A 19,171-nucleotide genomic window follows, 5' to 3' on the forward strand; every position below is an offset into this window, starting at 1 on the left:
AACAGTAAACTCAACCATCTGCTTTTGGCATGTCTGGAACTGCACAGCGACTGCCTCACACTGTGGAGGTATAGAGAGGGTTTGGGGCCAGTACACGGGAACATTTTTACTTTTGGAGAAATCCACCCTCCCTGCTTTCTGGAATGGACTATAATGAGGCTGGAATTGAGACAGAGCCTCTCCAGAGCTGGCATGGGGGCCTTTCTCTCAATTCCTTCATCCGCGGTTGAGGCCAGAGGATCACAGATAAATTTATTCATGACAAAGTTTCTCACTTTTGTCACTAACTAGAAGTTCGGAAAACCAGACCCCATATCATTAATATTTTTTAATTTAATTTATTTTCCTTTTCACCGATTACAGTCTGATTTTTTTTTAGTTATTTAAAAAGACTCAAAAAAATCTAACAGCAGCGAAAAGCAGTCCTCCTGGTGTCCTTCGCCGAGCCAGCAGCGGTTAGGTGAGTGAGCACAGGGCATATCTATAATTCAGCTCTGGAATATTTCTCTTAATAATTAATAGAGCGCCACAAAAGGAGGAGGCCCAATAAGGCCCTCGAACAAAGCTGCCAGCTGAGGACGACAGTGGCCGCCTCGGCGCCAACTGACCCGCCCAAGGTCGGATTTGCTCCAGCAGTCCGGGCTCGCGCCGCCACTGCGTGCCTGGCCCGTCAGAGGGAGCCGGGAGAGGTGCCCAGAGCCCGGTCGCCACCTGCGTGCGTGCGTGAGTGCGTGCGTGCGTGTGTGTGTGTGTGTGTGTGTGTGTGTGTGTGTGTGTGTGTAAAGTCTCACTTTCCACCGCTAATCTTCTTTTGGCGTATTTGTGAGAATTGCATATTTACATCCATGTCCAGGGGCATTTCGCACGCCGGCCACCTAGTAAGCAACCCAGGAGTCCATCGGTGAGGAAGCCGCTGCTGGCACACTCACTCGCCTGCCCACGGCGGGGTAGTGCGGGTTTTTGTATTTGTTTTTGTTTTTTCCCCCCGTATTTAATGGAGGTGGGTGGCGTTGGAGATACGACCACTACCATAGAGACCTCCCAGAAGCCAAACCTCTAGCCAAGTCCTATTTCTTTTTGCAGCAACAGGTTCGCCGAGGGCTCCTCCCCTCCTTCCAAAGCCCCCAGCCCCCGGGGGCGGACTTGCAACCTGCTCCTAGCCCGCCGACTCTCTCTCGCTTGGACCTCAGCCTCCGTCGCGCAGCCTGTAGCCTGGGCCCGATTCCAGTTTCTGCTGTCCTCCCCTCCTTGGGGTCGAACACGTGTTTAAAGTCGGTCTCCTCCGCGCCCCGAATTGAGGCCGACAAATTCTCTGCGAGGGAGGCGGAGACCTAGGGGTCTGGGCGCGCTCGCAGGCGGGCTGGCGACCTCGCCAGAGATGCACCTGGTCCCCGACCCCACAAACCCGTTATGGTGCCGGGGCTGTAGGGTGGGATGCCCGGGAAGATGCTGAGAAAGAGGGTCAGGGAGCGGAGAAGACGCCCAGCCTTGCGGTCAAGACGGGAGCTCCCGTTGAGGTCACCCCCACCAGCCTCTCCTGGCGTTTCCCGCTCTGCCGTCGGGACCTGATTTCGGCTCCAATGGGGACACCTCTCCCTCCGGGATTAGCTCATCGCCTCTGGGGGCGCCAGCCAGGGGTTCCTGGCATGGTTCCCAGTGGCTCCCCGGAGCCTTGGCGTCGAGGGGCCGGACTGGGGGGAGGGCAGTCGCCGCGTCGTGACTGCGCCCGCCCCGCCATGCCGAGAGGCCCTCCTGCCGACCGCGGTGAACGCCACACCCTCGGACGGCCCTGGCCCCGCCCCCGGCCGGCGCGCGCTCCCGGCCAGGGGAGGCGTGTGCGGCTTCTGCAGCCAGCGGGAGAGGGAAAGGGATGGATACTGGTGGAGGAATTCGGGCTTAACAAGTGATCACTGCTGTCTAGGATTTTGCTTCTTTTCCTGGGGAACCCTGACTTCCTTTCCCTGTTTAGCCCTTCTGTGCTGAACTCCAGAGGAGCCAGGAGTCTTGGGGTCTTCCCTGGGGCAGCCCTGATCCCCACCGCCGGGCTCCAGCAGCGGGGACGGTGTGCCCCGCTGGCCAGGCAACAGAACTTGTTCCGTGGATATTTTGGACTTCCAACTGCCACACCGGAGTGATTCCTTCTCCCCACAAGATCATTCTTCCCCTCCTCCAGCTGTTGTAGCTTGAAGAGGGGAAAAAGCCAACCGGGGATTTTCTTTATTTTTATTTTTCACCCCGCCTGGGAGTGGTAAGTATGATACCTGTCTCATCTTTCCCCCACTCTCCTCTTTTGGCTGTTAAGAAACAGTGGGTATTTGAGGGATAAATAATATCGGGAATGTGACAGAAGGGCATGAATGGAAGGCGGTTAAAAATAAACCAGGAGGTGGGAGAAGGAAGGTGCAGATGCTGCGCGGCGCTCCGGGGGGCCAACAGTTGTTATTTTCCCAACCCCAGGGATGGGGTGCGTGCGCCCTGCTTAATGTGCCCGAGCGGGAACCTAGATCTGGAGGCGAGGGCGCGATTAAAGATGTCGTTTCCCAGCGAGGTGGGGTTTAGATTTAGCATCGTTTTTCCTCGTCCCAGACTCACCGGTTCTGTTCCTTAGGGAACAGCTGGTGAACGGGTTTGAATTGCTGCTTCTCCCAACATTTGGATTTGCGTGCATTTTCTGAGCATTTGAGCAACACATAGGGACTTGTATAAATGGCGTGCGTTGAAGTGTGCATTTCTCACGGTATTGGCCCTTCGAATTCTCTCTCTCAATCTCCCTTTCTCCTTCTCTCTCTCTGATAAGGTTCAGGTACCACCCTAAGACAGTTACAGGAATTAGCACTGAGAGATGAAAACAGCCTTGCCGTTGGGGGAGGGGGGCGGGGTGGGAGGAGGAGGAGTAGGATGCTTGGCTGCTGTTTGGGGGCGCAGGGACTGGGGAGTAGGTAGTCAGCAAAATCCTATTAGTTGATGGTGTTAAAGAGAAAGGGACATTTCCCTACAAAGATCTCCCCCATGAAGTCTCCTGGGAATCCGGGAGAGTGGCTTCTCCTAACATGAATACCCTGAGTTGAGAAGGAAGAGAGATTTTAAACTAGTCTGATTTGCTGGATAGAAGGGTTTTTCCTCTTTCTTTCTTTTTCTTTTTTTCTTTCCTCCCTCCCTCCCTCCTCCCCTTCCTTCTTTCCTCCTCTTTCTCCTCCTCCTCCTCCTTCTAAGATCAGGGATAGTGAGGTAACTGGTAGCAAATTAAAAGGAAGGTTATTTGGTTTTTTGTACATTGTGGGAGGGAGTTAGATAAATAAAAATTAACAACCTAAATAAATAAGTAAATAAATAAGAAATTATTTGGTGTAGATAGGTCAGGGCTAGATCTCCTGCAGAGTTGACTGTGAATTAGAAGAACCTTTAATTTATGACCTTCTAGGAGTCAGTTGGGCGGAAGAGGGGGTGTGCATAGTATACAAATTTACAGGCACTTTGGTTACACTGGAGCTTTATTTAAATAGTGTATTATAACCACTTTGAGGGGGCTAGGGAAGAAACTGAGCAAACTCTCAGGCTATTTGGCCTGTGAAAGTCCTTAAAGGATGTTGACTTGACCGTCCACAGTGAAAGACCTGTGAGATTTGGAGACCTTGTGAGAGTAAGCATTTCAGAGTATGAGATGATGTTAGGCGTCAGGCAAAGGAAGGAGGGTGTCAGCTGAGATACCTTCAGAGGTGTATTTTCTGGGTTGTGTGTCCCAGTCAAGCTCACCTCTTGCCCTGGGAGAATGTGTATGATTGGGAAAGGATGGATGATTGGGAATACCTTTGTTTGCCACTTCCCTGCTTGTCACTTCATAAAACCTAGTTGTGTTTAGGCTTCTAGGCTGACATGATGCAGAAAGGAGCAGCAGGTGGTCAAGAGCTGGGTGCTGTTAATGGCTCCAGAAGGCCATTTCTCTTATGCTCCCCAAGTGCTTCCAGTAATAGAAGCTGGTAGATGCCCTGGATTCTGGCTGTCATTGTCCTTCCCAATTCTCTGGACCACTCTCTGCATTCTTGGAAGTCCTGCTGGACAAAGCGAATAGAAGAAGCAAGAGGAGAGAAGAGATTGGGGCAGGAGCATTTACAGGTCCTGGGTAGAGGGGATGAATTAGCTGGATCTACAGAGAGCAAACTAAGGAAGAAGAAAGCCCAGAAATACCAAGTGACGGGGGAACAGAGCAAGGCTGCAAGAAAGATGTGATCAGGAAGTGGGGGACTGGAAATAAAGTCAGGCAGAGAGAAAGAGAGAAGGAGAGAGAGAGAGAAGGTGGGAGAAGGAGAAGGAGAGAACTTGGGAGATAGATGGTTAAATTATAGGGAAGAAAGTATCACAGGCTGAAAACACGGTGCACACAAACTGGGGTTTAAAACCTAAGGAGATAGTCCCTTGAGCAAAGTGTAGGAGGAAGCATCGAGGTGAACATGGAGGAACTGCGAGGAGAGAAGCTGATTATTGGAGAAGTGGAAGCTGGGATTAGTTCCTAGGCTGTGGGTGGTAGGGAGTGTTCTGGAGTCTGGGGAACAGAAAAACAACAACGGGGACCTGCTTCAGGGAGTCAGGGAGGTGCCAACTTAGTACAGGCCATTGGTGAGTCTCAAGACATCCCAGATGTCCCCACATTCTGTCCTCTGCCTGCTTAGACGGTGGTATAAGGACATGCATATTTGGGGGTGGGTAGATGGACAATAAAAGTGTAGGTTACTGTCATGTTATTAATAACCTCCAGCGTTTACTGCTGTTCCTTATGCACGAGGCACTGTGGTAGTCTGTCAACATCCATTATCTCATTTAATAACATTTAATGAACGCTTAAAAAAATGGGATAGGGGAAGTTGTATTATTATCTCCACTTTGTAGATGAGGTGATTGAAGTGTGTTGAAATGATGAAGTCTGGATTAAAGAAAACTGGGTTTTCCAACTTCTCTAAACCTGAATTAAGACAGAGGAGTGGAAGGGCACTCAATTCAGAATTATTTTGTCAGTGGTAATTGGAAAACATGCCTTAAGATCAATGAACGATGGGACACAGCTGTAAAGTGACAGCATTATTCTTGTGGAATGAAGAGAGTGGCAGTGAGAATTAAGACCTGGTATTAGTGAAAAGGTGGATTGAAGGAAGAGCCATGTGGGTCGAGAGAGGAGAGAGGAAAAATAATTCGGTTGCCATAAAAGTTGATGGTGCTGAAACAATATCCAAAGAAGGAAAGAAGGATGTTTAGTGAGAGGGAGATTTAACATCCTGCCCCTACGCCTTGGAAACGTATGGTCACTTTGGTCCTTTATATGGCTTGCTTGAGGACAAGAGAAAGAGGTACATATGAAGGAGACACTCAGTTTGCTCTTTATCATTTGATTCTTTTTATTTTTCTCCTATGCTTGTTTCCCTTCCTTTTCCAGGTGAAATCCTTCTTCTGCATAATTTTAGCTGAAGGATGCTCTGCATTTCCTTGATTTCTATGGAGACCTCAGAGCTGGGCTTGCCCCCGCTGACACCTCATCTTGCACCTTCTCTACCTCCCAAGGTCTTTGCCTCTAACGCTAGCTTGGCATTGCCCCTGGGTCGGGGAAGCCTGTGATGAACTTAAGGGGAGAGCCTGGAGAATCTCCCTGAAAGGCTTTGAGCGGCAGTGCTCTGGCATCCTTCAAGTCACATGCTAACATGGGTCAAGCCGTCACTAGAAGGCAAGTGCTAAGACTTAAAAGCTCATTTGCATTTTATTTAAATATGATGGACTGAGCTTTGGACAATTTCCATGGCAGAAAAATATATTCCATTTTCTAGGCACAACTGCTGGCTGTCGGATACTTGCCGCCTTTGAATCTTGCAGCATCATTCTCCAATCTAGACATACTTCCAGATTTGAAAAGCCACCCCAAAACAGGTGTTTGGGAGACCCCACCATTTTCTGACTGAGGCTTGAAAGTGCCAGGCGCTTTCTCTAGAAGAGCCACGCTCTGGAGAGCAACGTTGAATCCCTGGGAAGAGAGAGCATGGGGCGTGCTGATTTAAAAACAGAAAATGCAAAGTTGGACTGAAAATATCCTTAGTCTTCCAAGCAATCTGCTTAAGGGTTCCAAACTTACCTTAATTTGGTGAGACAAGAAGCTGCCCTATTTTTCTTTCTTCTTCTTCTCCTGCGACTGGAAGCAGCCATTTCCCCCAAACCGCCACCATGGAGGTTGCAATGGTGAGTGCGGAGAGCTCAGGGTGCAACAGTCACATGCCTTACGGTTACGCAGCCCAGGCCCGGGCCCGGGAGCGCGAGCGGCTGGCTCACTCCAGGGCGGCCGCGGCAGCTGCTGTCGCTGCGGCTACAGCTGCGGTGGAAGGCGGCGTGGGGTCTGGAGGGGGCGCCCACCACCACCACCAGCCGCGCGGCGCCTGCACCTCCCATGACCCTCAGAGCGGCCGGGGCAGCCGGAGGAGGAGGCGACAGCGGCCCGAGAAGAAGAAAGCCCACCACCGCCAGAGCAGCTTTCCTCATTGCTCGGACCTGATGCCCAGCGGCTCGGAGGAGAAGATCCTCAGGGATCTGAGTGAGGAGGAGGAAGAGGAGGAGGAGGAGGAGGAGGAGGAGGAAGATGAGGGAAGGTTTTACTACAGCGAGGAGGACCACGGAGACGAGTGTTCCTACACAGACCTGCGGCCCCAGGACGATGGGGGCGGTGGTGGCTACAGCTCAGTGCGCTACAGTGACTGCTGTGAACGCGTGGTCATCAACGTGTCCGGCCTGCGCTTTGAGACCCAGATGAAAACCCTGGCCCAGTTTCCAGAGACCTTGCTGGGGGACCCTGAAAAGAGGACTCAGTATTTCGACCCTTTGCGTAACGAGTATTTTTTTGACAGAAACAGGCCCAGCTTTGATGCCATCTTGTATTATTACCAGTCAGGAGGCCGCCTGAAGAGGCCAGTCAACGTCCCCTTTGACATCTTCACGGAGGAGGTGAAGTTCTACCAGCTGGGGGAGGAGGCCCTGCTCAAGTTTCGGGAGGATGAGGGCTTTGTGAGAGAGGAGGAGGACAGGGCCTTGCCAGAGAATGAATTTAAAAAGCAGATCTGGCTGCTCTTTGAGTACCCCGAGAGCTCCAGTCCAGCCAGGGGCATAGCCATCGTCTCTGTCCTGGTCATCCTGATCTCCATTGTCATCTTCTGCCTGGAAACCTTGCCAGAGTTTCGGGACGACAGGGATCTCATCATGGCCCTGGGCGCGGGCGGGCACAGTGGGTTGTTGAATGACACGTCGGCCCCCCATCCGGAGAGCTCAGGGCACACGATCTTCAACGACCCCTTCTTCATCGTGGAGACGGTCTGTATTGTGTGGTTTTCCTTCGAGTTTGTGGTCCGCTGCTTTGCTTGTCCCAGCCAAGCGCTCTTCTTCAAAAACATCATGAACATCATTGACATCGTCTCCATTTTGCCTTATTTCATCACGCTGGGCACGGATCTGGCCCAGCAGCAGGGGGGTGGCAATGGCCAGCAGCAGCAGGCCATGTCCTTTGCCATCCTCAGGATCATCCGTCTGGTCCGAGTATTCCGGATCTTCAAACTCTCCAGGCACTCCAAAGGCCTGCAGATCCTGGGCCATACCCTCAGAGCCAGCATGCGGGAACTGGGCCTTCTGATCTTCTTCCTCTTCATTGGGGTCATCCTCTTTTCCAGCGCTGTGTATTTCGCGGAGGCGGATGAACCCACGACCCATTTCCAAAGCATCCCTGATGCGTTTTGGTGGGCCGTGGTGACCATGACAACTGTGGGCTATGGGGACATGAAGCCCATCACTGTGGGGGGCAAGATCGTGGGGTCTCTGTGTGCCATTGCAGGTGTCTTAACCATTGCTTTGCCAGTGCCAGTGATTGTCTCTAACTTTAACTATTTCTACCACAGAGAGACTGAAAATGAGGAACAGACGCAGCTGACGCAGAATGCAGTCAGTTGCCCGTACCTCCCTTCTAATTTGCTGAAGAAATTTAGGAGCTCTACTTCTTCTTCCCTAGGGGACAAGTCAGAGTATCTAGAGATGGAAGAAGGAGTTAAGGAATCTCTCTGTGCAAAGGAGAAGTGTCAGGGAAAGGGGGATGACAGTGAGACAGATAAAAACAACTGTTCTAATGTGAAGGCTGTGGAGACTGACGTGTGAATCGGGTTCTCCACCCGCCACTGCCCCCTCCCCCTAGCCCCAGCATCTCCAAATATATTTATGCATAGAGAGTGCAGTTATGAAAAGAAATATGCAAATGAATCCAATGCACACAGTCGTAGGCCATTTAATGGTTATACATGGCAAAATTGTTACTAAACTTGTACCACATATCAAATAAATGATACATCTTGGAGAAGAGGGAGGCTTAAATAGGAGCAAATCTATCTTTATATTTTTTAATAGAATGCAAGAATTTTGCACATTAACTGGAAAAGATGTTAAAAAGAAAGATGGTTCTGTGGAGAGAATGTGTGTGTATGTGTGTGCGTGCTGCGTGCGTGTGTGGATGTGTAAGTAAATTGTCAACGTTGTTAGTAATCGTGCAGTAATGGGAAAAGTTGGCATTTTGGAGTATTTACTATGTAAGTAATGAATTTGAGCAGTCATTTATCAGTGCTTTAATAGCATCTCCTGTCTTTGGATACCATAGCTGTTGTTTTTTAAAACGTGTAAGAATTACTATATGTAGAAAAAAAAAAGAAAGTGAATTATTTAATAGAATATAGGTCACAATTTTATCTTGGATTTAATTAAAGTTTATTTTTAACTGGAAATTAACTTTTAAAAAGGCTGCAGGGGCCTTTAGAAATTGATTATATTTTATTATTAATTTTGGGAGGATGTGACAGCCAATGCCTAACAATAATGGAAGAAATGAAATTGGAGAAAATGTAACAAGTTTTGTTCGCAGATAACAGGACTGGAATTCTCTTTTTTCTTTCTTTTTTTCCCCCTCTTTGCACTCCTTTATATGCTGGAGATTGAGAGAGACTTCATACTGTGAATGTTTACTAATGTAACAGTTCAATGACAATCATTGGAAGAATGATTTCTTAGTCTTATTTTATTGTTCTCTTCTTTTCTTTGTGTGAGACGAATGGCCACACAGATAACAGCACATGATTCCCTTCTCTTTTTAAATCTAAATAACTAATCTGCAGAGAGACTATGAAGTCAGATTTAGCAGCTGAATCTTTTGAAATTGGTCTGTTACAGTGATGCTTCTGAAATTTTAAATATTCTTCTGCCTTTAAATCCAGAATAATTTAACCAAAGTTAATGCATGCACTGAAAGAATTCTTGAAGAAATAAGATGCCCAGCAGCTACAGTGATCATGGCTTAAGAGCTTTCTATTAAATGTGCAACGTAAATGCTAGATTTATTAAGTTTATTTATTTGTGCAGTGATATAAGCTCAAAATGTGGGGATTCACCTCAGAATTTAGCATTCTGTTTGCTAAAATTGATGTAAGAAAGAATTGCATCAGAACATTTGGTTTCGACATCGCCATCATTCTCATTTTTTATTGGATTTCTGACACGTAGAACTGCCTTTAACTCACGACAAGTTCTAGACTGTGAGGTAGCTGCTAGTGATCTGACTTACACTGTTAAGTCATAATGAGACACAGGTTAGCAAACTCAGAATACATAAGGGGCCTTATTTTCTAATATTTCTTCAACTTCTATTCTTTATAAAATGGTTGTTCTGAGGTTTTGGGGGGAAAATGCTAGGTAAGGTATCTCAGCACGTAATTAACTCTGACAACTGTGAACTAAAAAAAAGCTAGAATAGCTTTTCTCAAGCTTTTAATCCCAGCCCATCATTTGATAATAATATAAATCTTACCTCTCCTTTAATGATATTTAAAATTCAGTGTTAGGTTTAAAACCAAAGCTACACTATTCTCTTCACCCCTCTCCTACCACTTTAGAGAAGCATCTCTCAAGAACACTTTTTGGAGAATGAAAAACAGCAAGGAGGGGAGAGGGTGGGGGCTGATTACATGTGCAGACCAAAGATCTCTAGTGGACAATAAAATGAGTGACAGAACAAGGAAATGTCATCCTTCAACAAGATTCCAAAGGTGGCATTTTGATATATTTTAGATTTAGAGCAAAAAATGTAAGAAACATTAGACTAGGGGTAACATTATTTGATTTGGGTTGGTCACCATTCATTTGGGAAAGTCACTCTGTTCATCTCTATACCCCAGTTTCCTCATTATTAAAAAGAGGGCACATAAAGCATTTGTTACATCATAGAATTATCATGGAAAGCAAAAGAGAACGTGAAAACTCTGAGACATCGAGTTCTGTATAAATGCCTGATGTTAGGTCTAAATTGCTTAATCTTCCTTTGGGAGAAAAAGAGATTAAGAACCCATGATTTACATCCGCTTTATTAGGATATTGTGAAAATCATCGGTATTTCTTTAATTTTGAGCTCCTTACAAGAGATTGATTTGCAGACACACGATAGCCCATCATTGAATAATTACTTCAGTTTCCTCTTTTGGAGGAAGATGCCAGGCATGTCATGATATAAAAACTTGGCTCTGTGGACAAGATACCATGTATCTTATGCTATACCCAACTAGGTCAGATTATATCTTGAAATAGTTTAAATGCTCTCCAGCATTGGATGTGTAGCAATAGCAATGATTTGGCTGTGTTAGGGAGGGAAAACATTGCATTTCATTGTTTCTACTACGTCTCCTTTTAAAATCTGGAATGTTACATTAAATTTAATTGATATGTATTAGACTTGGTAATTCCGAGAATCCAGGAAATATAGTCATTTGGGGATCCTGGGGTTTTTCTCTATCTTGCATGGTTTTCTTCAGGGTAAAAGGGTCAAGATGTGACAGTCAGGGGCTTCCAAACCAAATATTACTAGATTATCACTAAATGTTTGTTCATTTGTTTGTTGGTTTTTTCATGCAAGTTCCATTTATTTCAGGATGTCCAGATCTTGATTCCACACTGAGAAGGAAACGTTTAAGCCCTCAAGACTTGTATAGGAGCACTTCTGTATGGCAGGCTTCTCTTATACAGATGGTGTGAAGGTTGATTCCTCAGTACAGCTGTGGGTTTGTAGCATTTTTCCAAGTCACAGCTGGGCAACGTGCTTTAGTACCATTTGCGAACATTTTATACTGAGAAATCGCTTCCAAAGGCTGTTTGTAACTGATTTAGGAAACTGTATCTTCTTCAAGGCCACCGTACACATTTAGTTGTAAGATAAAGGAGAAGTGACCCCATTTAGAGATTCGAATTCTTGGGGTCTGGGATCCTTTAGTTGCTTTTCAGATGATAATAAATATTACTAGAAGAACAGTATTTGAGGGTAATTCTAATCAGTCTTTTCAAGGGCAGGTGCATTGTTCTCTCTTGCAAGGGCTTGAAAGGGAAACAGTAGTGCATAACAGTTACGGAAGAGAGGGGAGGGCTAAATATTCCTTTGAATTTCTGCATAAAGGGAGCTAGCGGGTACTTGAGGTGTGACAGCTGGTCTGGGGGTCCAGCTGACTTGTTGACTATGAGCACATCATTTCATCTCCTTGATCCTCAGGTTTTTGTTTTCAAATGTACAGCTGGGTTATTGGGCTACATTATCCCTTGATTCCTTCCAGCACCAAAATTCTGTGGGGTTGAAGGAAACATTAGATTCACTTGATTATTTTCTAAGTACCCCTTCGGTCATGCCAGCCTTGATCTTATAGTTAAGTAATAAGAACAGAATGGTTTTGAACTCTTCCTGTTAGGTTAAATGTGGAACCAGGAGTTTGAACTTTTAGAATGTAAACTAAATTGACTGAATAAGGTATACTTTGAAGCCATTTATTCTAACGACTTCTAAAGGGAAGGGATTCGCTTAATTAAAAAAAAAAAACAACTCAGTCTCCAGTTAAATACACGTGGTGAAAGTTGGTAAGTAAACATTTTGATTTCCTGCTGTTATTGCACAGTCTTGTCAGTAAACAGTGTCCCGACCTGTGCTGGGGAACTCACTCTATGCTTAGACCCATGTAGTATTTCACAAGTGCTCCTGCTTTCCTTGTCAAATCTGTTTTAAACAGGATCGCTGAAGCTTTGTGAAAAATCTTTTCATTACGCATGTGTTGAAATGGAATCCAATATATGAATGAGAAATAGCTAAGGAAAATACTCTGAGTTAACATATATATGTCTATATATTTTCCCATTTTTTAGAAAATCAACATTAACCAGTGGAAAATTATTTTTAATTGCATTGGACTCATAAACAGTGGTTCCCTCATGTCCCTAGAGGGTCAGGAAGGGTGTTCTCCATTGTTGTTGGTTTTTAGGATTGTGACCCATCTTCAGTGCTAACATTGCAGCTACTTCTAGGTAAAGTAGGAAATATGCATACCTCAGTTTGATTTACGTTTTTAAGTGAACTTGTGATGTGCTACTGTGCACTATGCAGAGTGTAACATCGCTCTTTGTAGGTTTTTTTTTATTTATTTATTGATACAGTTTAGAATGATTACAGGTTGTCATTCACTGGCAAAGGGCCCTGTTCCAGGAAATCTTTCTGACCCAAAAGTCATTCTGAATTCTGCAAGGGACACTTGGTGTGAACAAAAGGTACCTCTTGGTTTTCCTGCCTGCAGAGAAACTTGACTCAAAACACAGTCTTCCAGGCCAATGTAACCACCTCAGGTTAGAAGACAATCCCAGTTTCTAGTATGGAAATCAGTATTCTTATTTGAAAGAAAGATGATTTAGTGGTTTGTGTTCAAGATTGAAAGGAACAGACCTGTTTTTGCTGTAAATGGGAATATGTACTTCTGAAATGTAAATTAAGATTAGGACTGTGATATGAATTTTATTTCTGACTTGGTTTTCTGTTTCCATAGCAGTCCAAATTTCTTACAGTAGCTTCTTGTTAAAAAGTACTCTGATACATATCAGACCATATGGCCCAATTTGAGGTTCAGAAAATATGGTTACTTTATTAATGGTAAATAAATTAATCCCAGGGTATGAGTTGAGTGCTTGGAAAAACAGCACATATTTAATGAGCTATGGCTCTGAGTGAGACCTTAGCGTATCCCCTTTCAGGCCTGTAAGTAATACTAAGTGGAATCTATATGTAAGGCAAGTAATGTGCTAAATAAAGAGTCTTGCTGTCATCTAGGAAAGGATAGTTCCATATTCACTGGTCATGGTGCTGCTGACCTGCAGTTAAGTTTTTGATCCATTAGTTGTCATTGGTATCTTAGAAGGAGAATTTGTATCCAGAGGACCAGGAGCTGAACTGATTTTGATAGTTGATCCACAAACATACAACTTTTGCTTCCTGACCTGCAAATTGTCTGCACTATAGGTTTTTCATAACTAGTTTCTCCTCTGAAGCTGGCTTTACTCAGGCTCAGATCCATGGTCTCCCATTAAACAGCCAGTCCAGGAAATGCACAATTATAAACAAACAAACAAACAAACAAACAATAGTAAAGAATCAACAAATACACTGAAATTAGAAAGCCAAGCAAAACCTAATTGAGAAGCCAAGTCTGTTGTTCAAATCTATGTGTCACATCAGAACAAAATATGAAGGATTTCAGGGTAGCCATTGTTGTGGCTCCTTACTATTAGCAGAGATAATCAAGTAGTGATTGTTGTGGTGGATGACATAAAGCAGAGATAAGTTACTGAAAGAATACACACTGTGAACATTTTCTGTGAGGATGATAGATGTCAACTTATTTTAGCTGTGGTCTTAGTAGTAATTATTAGGGATATTTAATAAACATGAAGAATATGCTGTTTTTTTCCAGTTATTGGCATTATGTGGAAATGAGGTTAGATTGTTTTTTTCATGATTCTGTAGACTAGGGATGTCTACATGAAGCCAGAGAGCATGAAGGTGTTTTTATTCACAACTTCTTAAGCTTCTGGCTATTGAGGGGTCAGTCACCTCTTAAATCAGTCAAAACAGGTAAATAAATAGCCCCAGTATTGACTAAAGTTGTGCCAGTGCCAAGCCAAAGAATTACATTTGTTTTAACATGATTAGATTAATATATATCCATATGTTTACATATATCATATATTTCTTGTTCTGCCTTTATTCTAGCAAAAGATTTCTAAGCAAATGAATGGTCTGAGGTGCTGAAAGAGAATTCTGGAAGTGAAGTGAAAGTGTGTAAATGCCATGTGTTTTGGGGAAATGGTGACACTTACGGATCCAAAAGTCTTTCTTGACGCTCTTGGTTGGGTTTTTGTGCCATGTATTAGGGCTAAGAACTGGAATATTCCAGGGAATAAGGAGATACATGGAGTTTCATTCCCAGAAAATCTTATTTTTTATGGAACATGGCAAAATGGTTATTTTATTTTTCTTGGCCCTTATTCCCATTACATGAAGGATGAATTTAGTGTGGAACCTGGACTGTATGGTCCCATAGATCAACTTTGTGCTCTCTAGAAATAGATTTACTTAAAGCCATTATCTTTCTGCATTTTTGTTGCAGCTGTTGTCTGATGTGACTTTCTTAATTCTCAGATTCAATTACAGCATTAAAAATCTCAGGTTATTGTTGTTGTTGTTTTTGGTGACTGTTTCAGTGTCTTTCAGCCTCTGAGGCACTCATCTACAAAACTGTAAAATAATTGAAAAACCCAATATCTCTTGGAGCCCAGGGCTATATTATCTGAACTCTTTCAGTGATAGGGGCCACATTTGTCAATGTGGACGATGCGTGTAATTCTATTTATAAATTTAACTCAGCCATACCTGAATGGATTGATGATTCCCCAGGAGAACACTAATGGTGTTGATAGCACCTGAGCGAATCTTTTTTTCTCCTTCAATTGGTAGTCATCATGATCCAAATGAGGCTTTCATTTGCTATCAGGCAGGGTGGGAAATAATTAATGAGGCTCCCCCCGGAATGAAATCTGTCAAGAGGTGGTAGAATCTCTAGGGAAGGTAGTATGATTTATAGTCATTTTGTTTATTTGACATTCCTGGTTGCTACCTTACTGGCATTAGTATTGGGGGATGAATTTTAGTTTTAAGATGGTTTACCTAATATTAACATGATTTTTGATAAGAAAATAGGGACTATATATATTATTAACTTGTGAAGTATCTCTAATTAAATATTTAAGAAATTAATATGAGATTTGGAGATTGTAATCTATATTTAGAGCCATTTATTTGGAGGGAGATTTATCCCATAAATAATGATTTATTTATTCAGGTTTCTTGAGAAGATTATGAAATCTCTTTGCTTTTCTTCCCTTTTTCTTGACTTTTCCACATTATATTCAAATTTGTGGATTATGTTTAAACTGGTGGATATACATGTTTATATTCTAGCAAACCAAGTGAAAGGCTTGGTTACAATTGATTAGAGGTTGACAAGAATGTCTGATGATCTTTTTTGCAACATTGGCTATTAATCAGTCTAGAAGCTGATCTTAGTCTATGTGAAAAATGGCACAGAGAAATGCATATATATTACGTTACCATCTAGGTGGCAGAGAAGGAGTGTTAGGAATAGATTTCCCTTCTGGGTTCCTAGAAGTGTTCTCAGAGTTCTTGACCTGTTTCCTCCAGATCTGATCCAGCCAATGAGAAGCTAGTAAACTTTTTTTTTTTCTTGCCGTAGTGATAGGATATAATGAGGATCAGAGCTAATTGGGGGTAGGGGCGTGGGTGGGAGGGAGGGAGGCAACTGGCAAGGAGTTATGCCCAAATGAAGTCATTAGTTTGATGGCAAAAGGCAAAAATAGCTACATCAGTCTAAAAACTTCTTCTTTTGATAATGCTAACTACTAGTATGTGTTAATCCAGGAAAGTGAATTGATCACTTAGCATTGGTACCAGACTTAGTAGGTATGTGTGTGTATATGTCCCAATATCCTAATTCCCTTTGCTCTTAGTTTTCAAGAGCACTCACATTTGAAACCATAAAACTGTTGCTGAGAATTAAATCATATAGGTCTTATTAAAGATAAAACTCACATTTTTTTCTTCGGGGAAGGGATTCTTTCACATCCTTATAAGATTACCACATGGGCACTTATATTTCACAGGGGATAATCCCCCCTCCCTTGGCTCACTCTTTGGTTCTAATACAGAATATTAATGTGGTAGTGTACTAAAACCAAGACAGAATTAAGCAACCAAATTGAAGCCCTGGGAGTGAATGTCACTAACACAGAGCTGAATGATGTGTTTATGTTGGTTGTTGCCGGCATGCAATTCTTAGAGGAATGCAAAAATCATAAAATCTGTGCAGCAACATAATTAGAACTCCTTGCTGCTGTCACATGCTCCTTGCTGATTTAGCTGCTGCTCATCCACAGAGAAGAGGTGTCATTTCACTACTAGAATCCACATACTTCACAGGCTGCAAGGCAGTGTGAGAAACAGTGGAGAAACAAAGGGTTAGATTAGACAGATAAGGATAAAGCAACGTACAGTATTTTAAGGTGTGAATCGTCTTGTGACACCAGACTATATTTACTCAGTCAAGGGACTGAGTTGAATCTTTGGATGGGGGAAGCTCTGTTTAGGAATTATCCTGTTTTTTGTTTGTTTGTCCATGCTATCGCTGTTGGAAATCAGTCTAGCATGGGATAAATCCTGCTGTCATTGCTAAAATAAGCTGAAAATGACATGCTGGAAACAATTTTTTTTTTTCATTTCAGTTGTGCAAAGTTGTAGTTGTGTTATAAGCTTTGCAAGAGAGATTAGAAAGTCACTCAACTTTCAAAAAAATTTTACTGTACCCCGGAAGGGATTTGGAAAGGAAGTAGAAGGTTCTAATATAAGTTCTGACCAAATATTAACTTGTTCAAAGATTTCCTTTTTAGTTTCCCTTTTCAGTCTTTCCCTTCTGTTATTAAGCCTGTGGCTTTTTTTTTTAAACTGCAGAGATATATATGTAAAATGTTTGACACCCTACTCACCTCTGCTTCAACAAAGCCCAGATCAAGAAGGCTTCTGCCATCCCAGGTTCACAGATTTCTCAGGGAGAGCTCTTGTGTGTGTGTGATCCAGGTAGATGTCTTCCCATTTGGTAAATCAGGTCATGCCAGCAGATACCCAGAGAGCTTCTACAATCACCTGCAATGTGGGTCTATTATGTTTGGTTATTATGCTAGATATTTTCTGCCTATTACTGAACAACTGGGCTTTTAGAAACAGCTGGATGATTCATTGTGTATTTCCCGTTTTTCACCCAGATGCTTTATTACCGTGTGAAAACAACCCCAGTGTGGAATGAGCTGGGAGTATAATAGCAAAAATCTTGCTCTGATGCAACTGTTGTTACTACGAATGTAATGAAGAAAATGAAGGGTAAACAGTTTTGACTATTGTTCACTTTACAAACACGCTGTTGGAGACAGCTCACTCATTTCCATTCCTAGGCAAAGCAGTTCATTTACCAAATTTTAAGATGCCTCTTGCCATATTCCTTAGGCTACCGAAGCTATGCTTTGGCTGTTACATTTATTTGCTTAAGGGGAAGTGTCTACACATGAGGAGACATCACCTGAGCTTTCCATTCACGGCTGGTGAGGGCAGCTGACAGAGCAGGCAGGCTCCTGTCCTCTCACTCACCAGAGTCTATTTTTAGGTTGGTCCCTTTGTGACTGACTTCACCCCTGACTAGAGGGGTTGAAATTCGAAGACAATGCAATGTTTTATGATGACGATTTGCAGATTTATAGAACTGTTTGGTATTGTGACAGGGATGCATTTAATTCAGGTGCTGTTTGTTGGTTCCTCACCCAAGGCTAAAATTAGAATAAAAAGAGTGCCCTGAGTTCGTTTTCTTCACCAATTATTCTTTCAGCAAAGGTTTGTTGAGCTCATGCTAGGTGACTGGGCTGTGCCTGCGCTCCCAGCCTCTAAATGTGCTAACACTTCAGAGAAGCACAATCCATGTGGAAGGATTTTTGAGTTACAGAAAGATTCATTCTTCTAAATAGCAGGATTCTTGTTTATTATTATGATTACCTGCCTCCCCACCCCCAGTCTATATAGGTGACTGGGTGTAGTTTCTCTTTAGAGAGTGAATTGCCAGGCTATCACACTTTAATAATACTTTTTTTATAAATTCTGTCCAGTGTCTTGTGAAGTGCTTCCATTTCTGTAATAGCTTCTGTATAAACTGCATAGTAAATGGGACCAAATTCAACTTACCAATTCTTTAGGATTCTTGCACACTTAATAACAATAGTCAGTGCATTCAAACAGTAGGGATGATTGTACAATGAGTATTTGCTTATTTTAATTCCCATATTTTATGTTTCTTCTATTTAATAGTATTGGATTAAATTATAACTCAGGGAAGAGAGGAGCAAAGATTTGACTGAAATAATAAACATCTGTGAAACACTAAACAGTAATCATATTTTTTATTCCAATGTAGATTTTTTTCCAGGACCATGGTTCTTCTGTCCCATAAAAACTTTTTTTTTTTTTTTTTTTTTTTGGAACCTATTTGTATCTTTCTTCCTCCTGAGGTATGAGTGCCATTGCTGGTGCATTTTTAAAATTTTGACTTGAGTAAAGACCTGAGTTTCTTCTTTGGATCAACGTAGAAAAGATTTTGCTTCTTGTGGGCATAGCTACCAACCAAGCCAAATGAAACTGCGTCAATTACACGGCTAAGTCAGGGCAGTTGAGGCTGACTTTGGGGATTTTTCTGAGGTGCCTTCTGTCTGCACTGATCAGATCCCCTAACTGCTCAGATTTCCGTTTGCTTTCAAGATGCTGCCTGATGGCTTTCCCTTGGAGTTAAGGCTTTCACATTTGAAACTTGGTTGTAATAATGTGTCTAGCTGTCTCTCTCTAGCCTTAACTTCTTCAGAACAGCTTGAACTTCTATGAAATATATCGTAAGGACTATCTTGTTTGTCTTCTGAGTGTTTCAGAACATACATTAGAGACCCTGGCTTTTAGTTTTCATTCAAGCCAAACAAACATTATCTTTAATTGAAGCTGCTTCTAACTTGAAGCCAAAACAATTGGTCGACTCAGTGAAGGGAAAAAAAACTCCACCAAGTTGATTGTCTAGCCTTGTGAAGTCATTGATTCAACTCTGCTTCGTTAAAGCCATTAGTATGAGATGCATCCTAGATTCTCTTTAAATTTGGGGTGTTTTCAATT

The 19,171-nt window shown here is 43.2% G+C and overlaps 1 protein-coding gene and 1 long non-coding RNA gene across 3 annotated transcripts in view; both read left to right on the forward strand.

Moving 5' to 3' along the window:
- LOC116155340 (uncharacterized) overlaps positions 1-19,171 on the forward strand; it is a 471,009-nt gene that overhangs the window by 214,088 nt on the left and 237,750 nt on the right. The gene's annotated exons all lie outside the window — the stretch shown is intronic.
- Positions 1,824-15,097, forward strand: KCNA4 (potassium voltage-gated channel subfamily A member 4). Its single transcript, XM_011000352.3, has 2 exons — positions 1,824-2,248; positions 5,426-15,097. Exon 2 carries the CDS (start codon positions 6,202-6,204, stop codon positions 8,164-8,166), a length of 1,965 nt encoding a protein of 654 aa, XP_010998654.2. The 5' UTR covers positions 1,824-2,248; positions 5,426-6,201; the 3' UTR covers positions 8,167-15,097.

The sequence above is a fragment of the Camelus dromedarius genome, chromosome 12 (assembly GCF_036321535.1).
Source record: "Camelus dromedarius isolate mCamDro1 chromosome 12, mCamDro1.pat, whole genome shotgun sequence".
Classification (NCBI taxonomy): domain Eukaryota; kingdom Metazoa; phylum Chordata; class Mammalia; order Artiodactyla; family Camelidae; genus Camelus; species Camelus dromedarius.

Excerpts from the sequence above, each read along its gene's own strand:
- KCNA4 (XM_011000352.3), top strand. The coding sequence starts at position 6,202 with ATGGAGGTTGCAATGGTGAGTGCGGAGAGCTCAGGGTGCAACAGTCAC.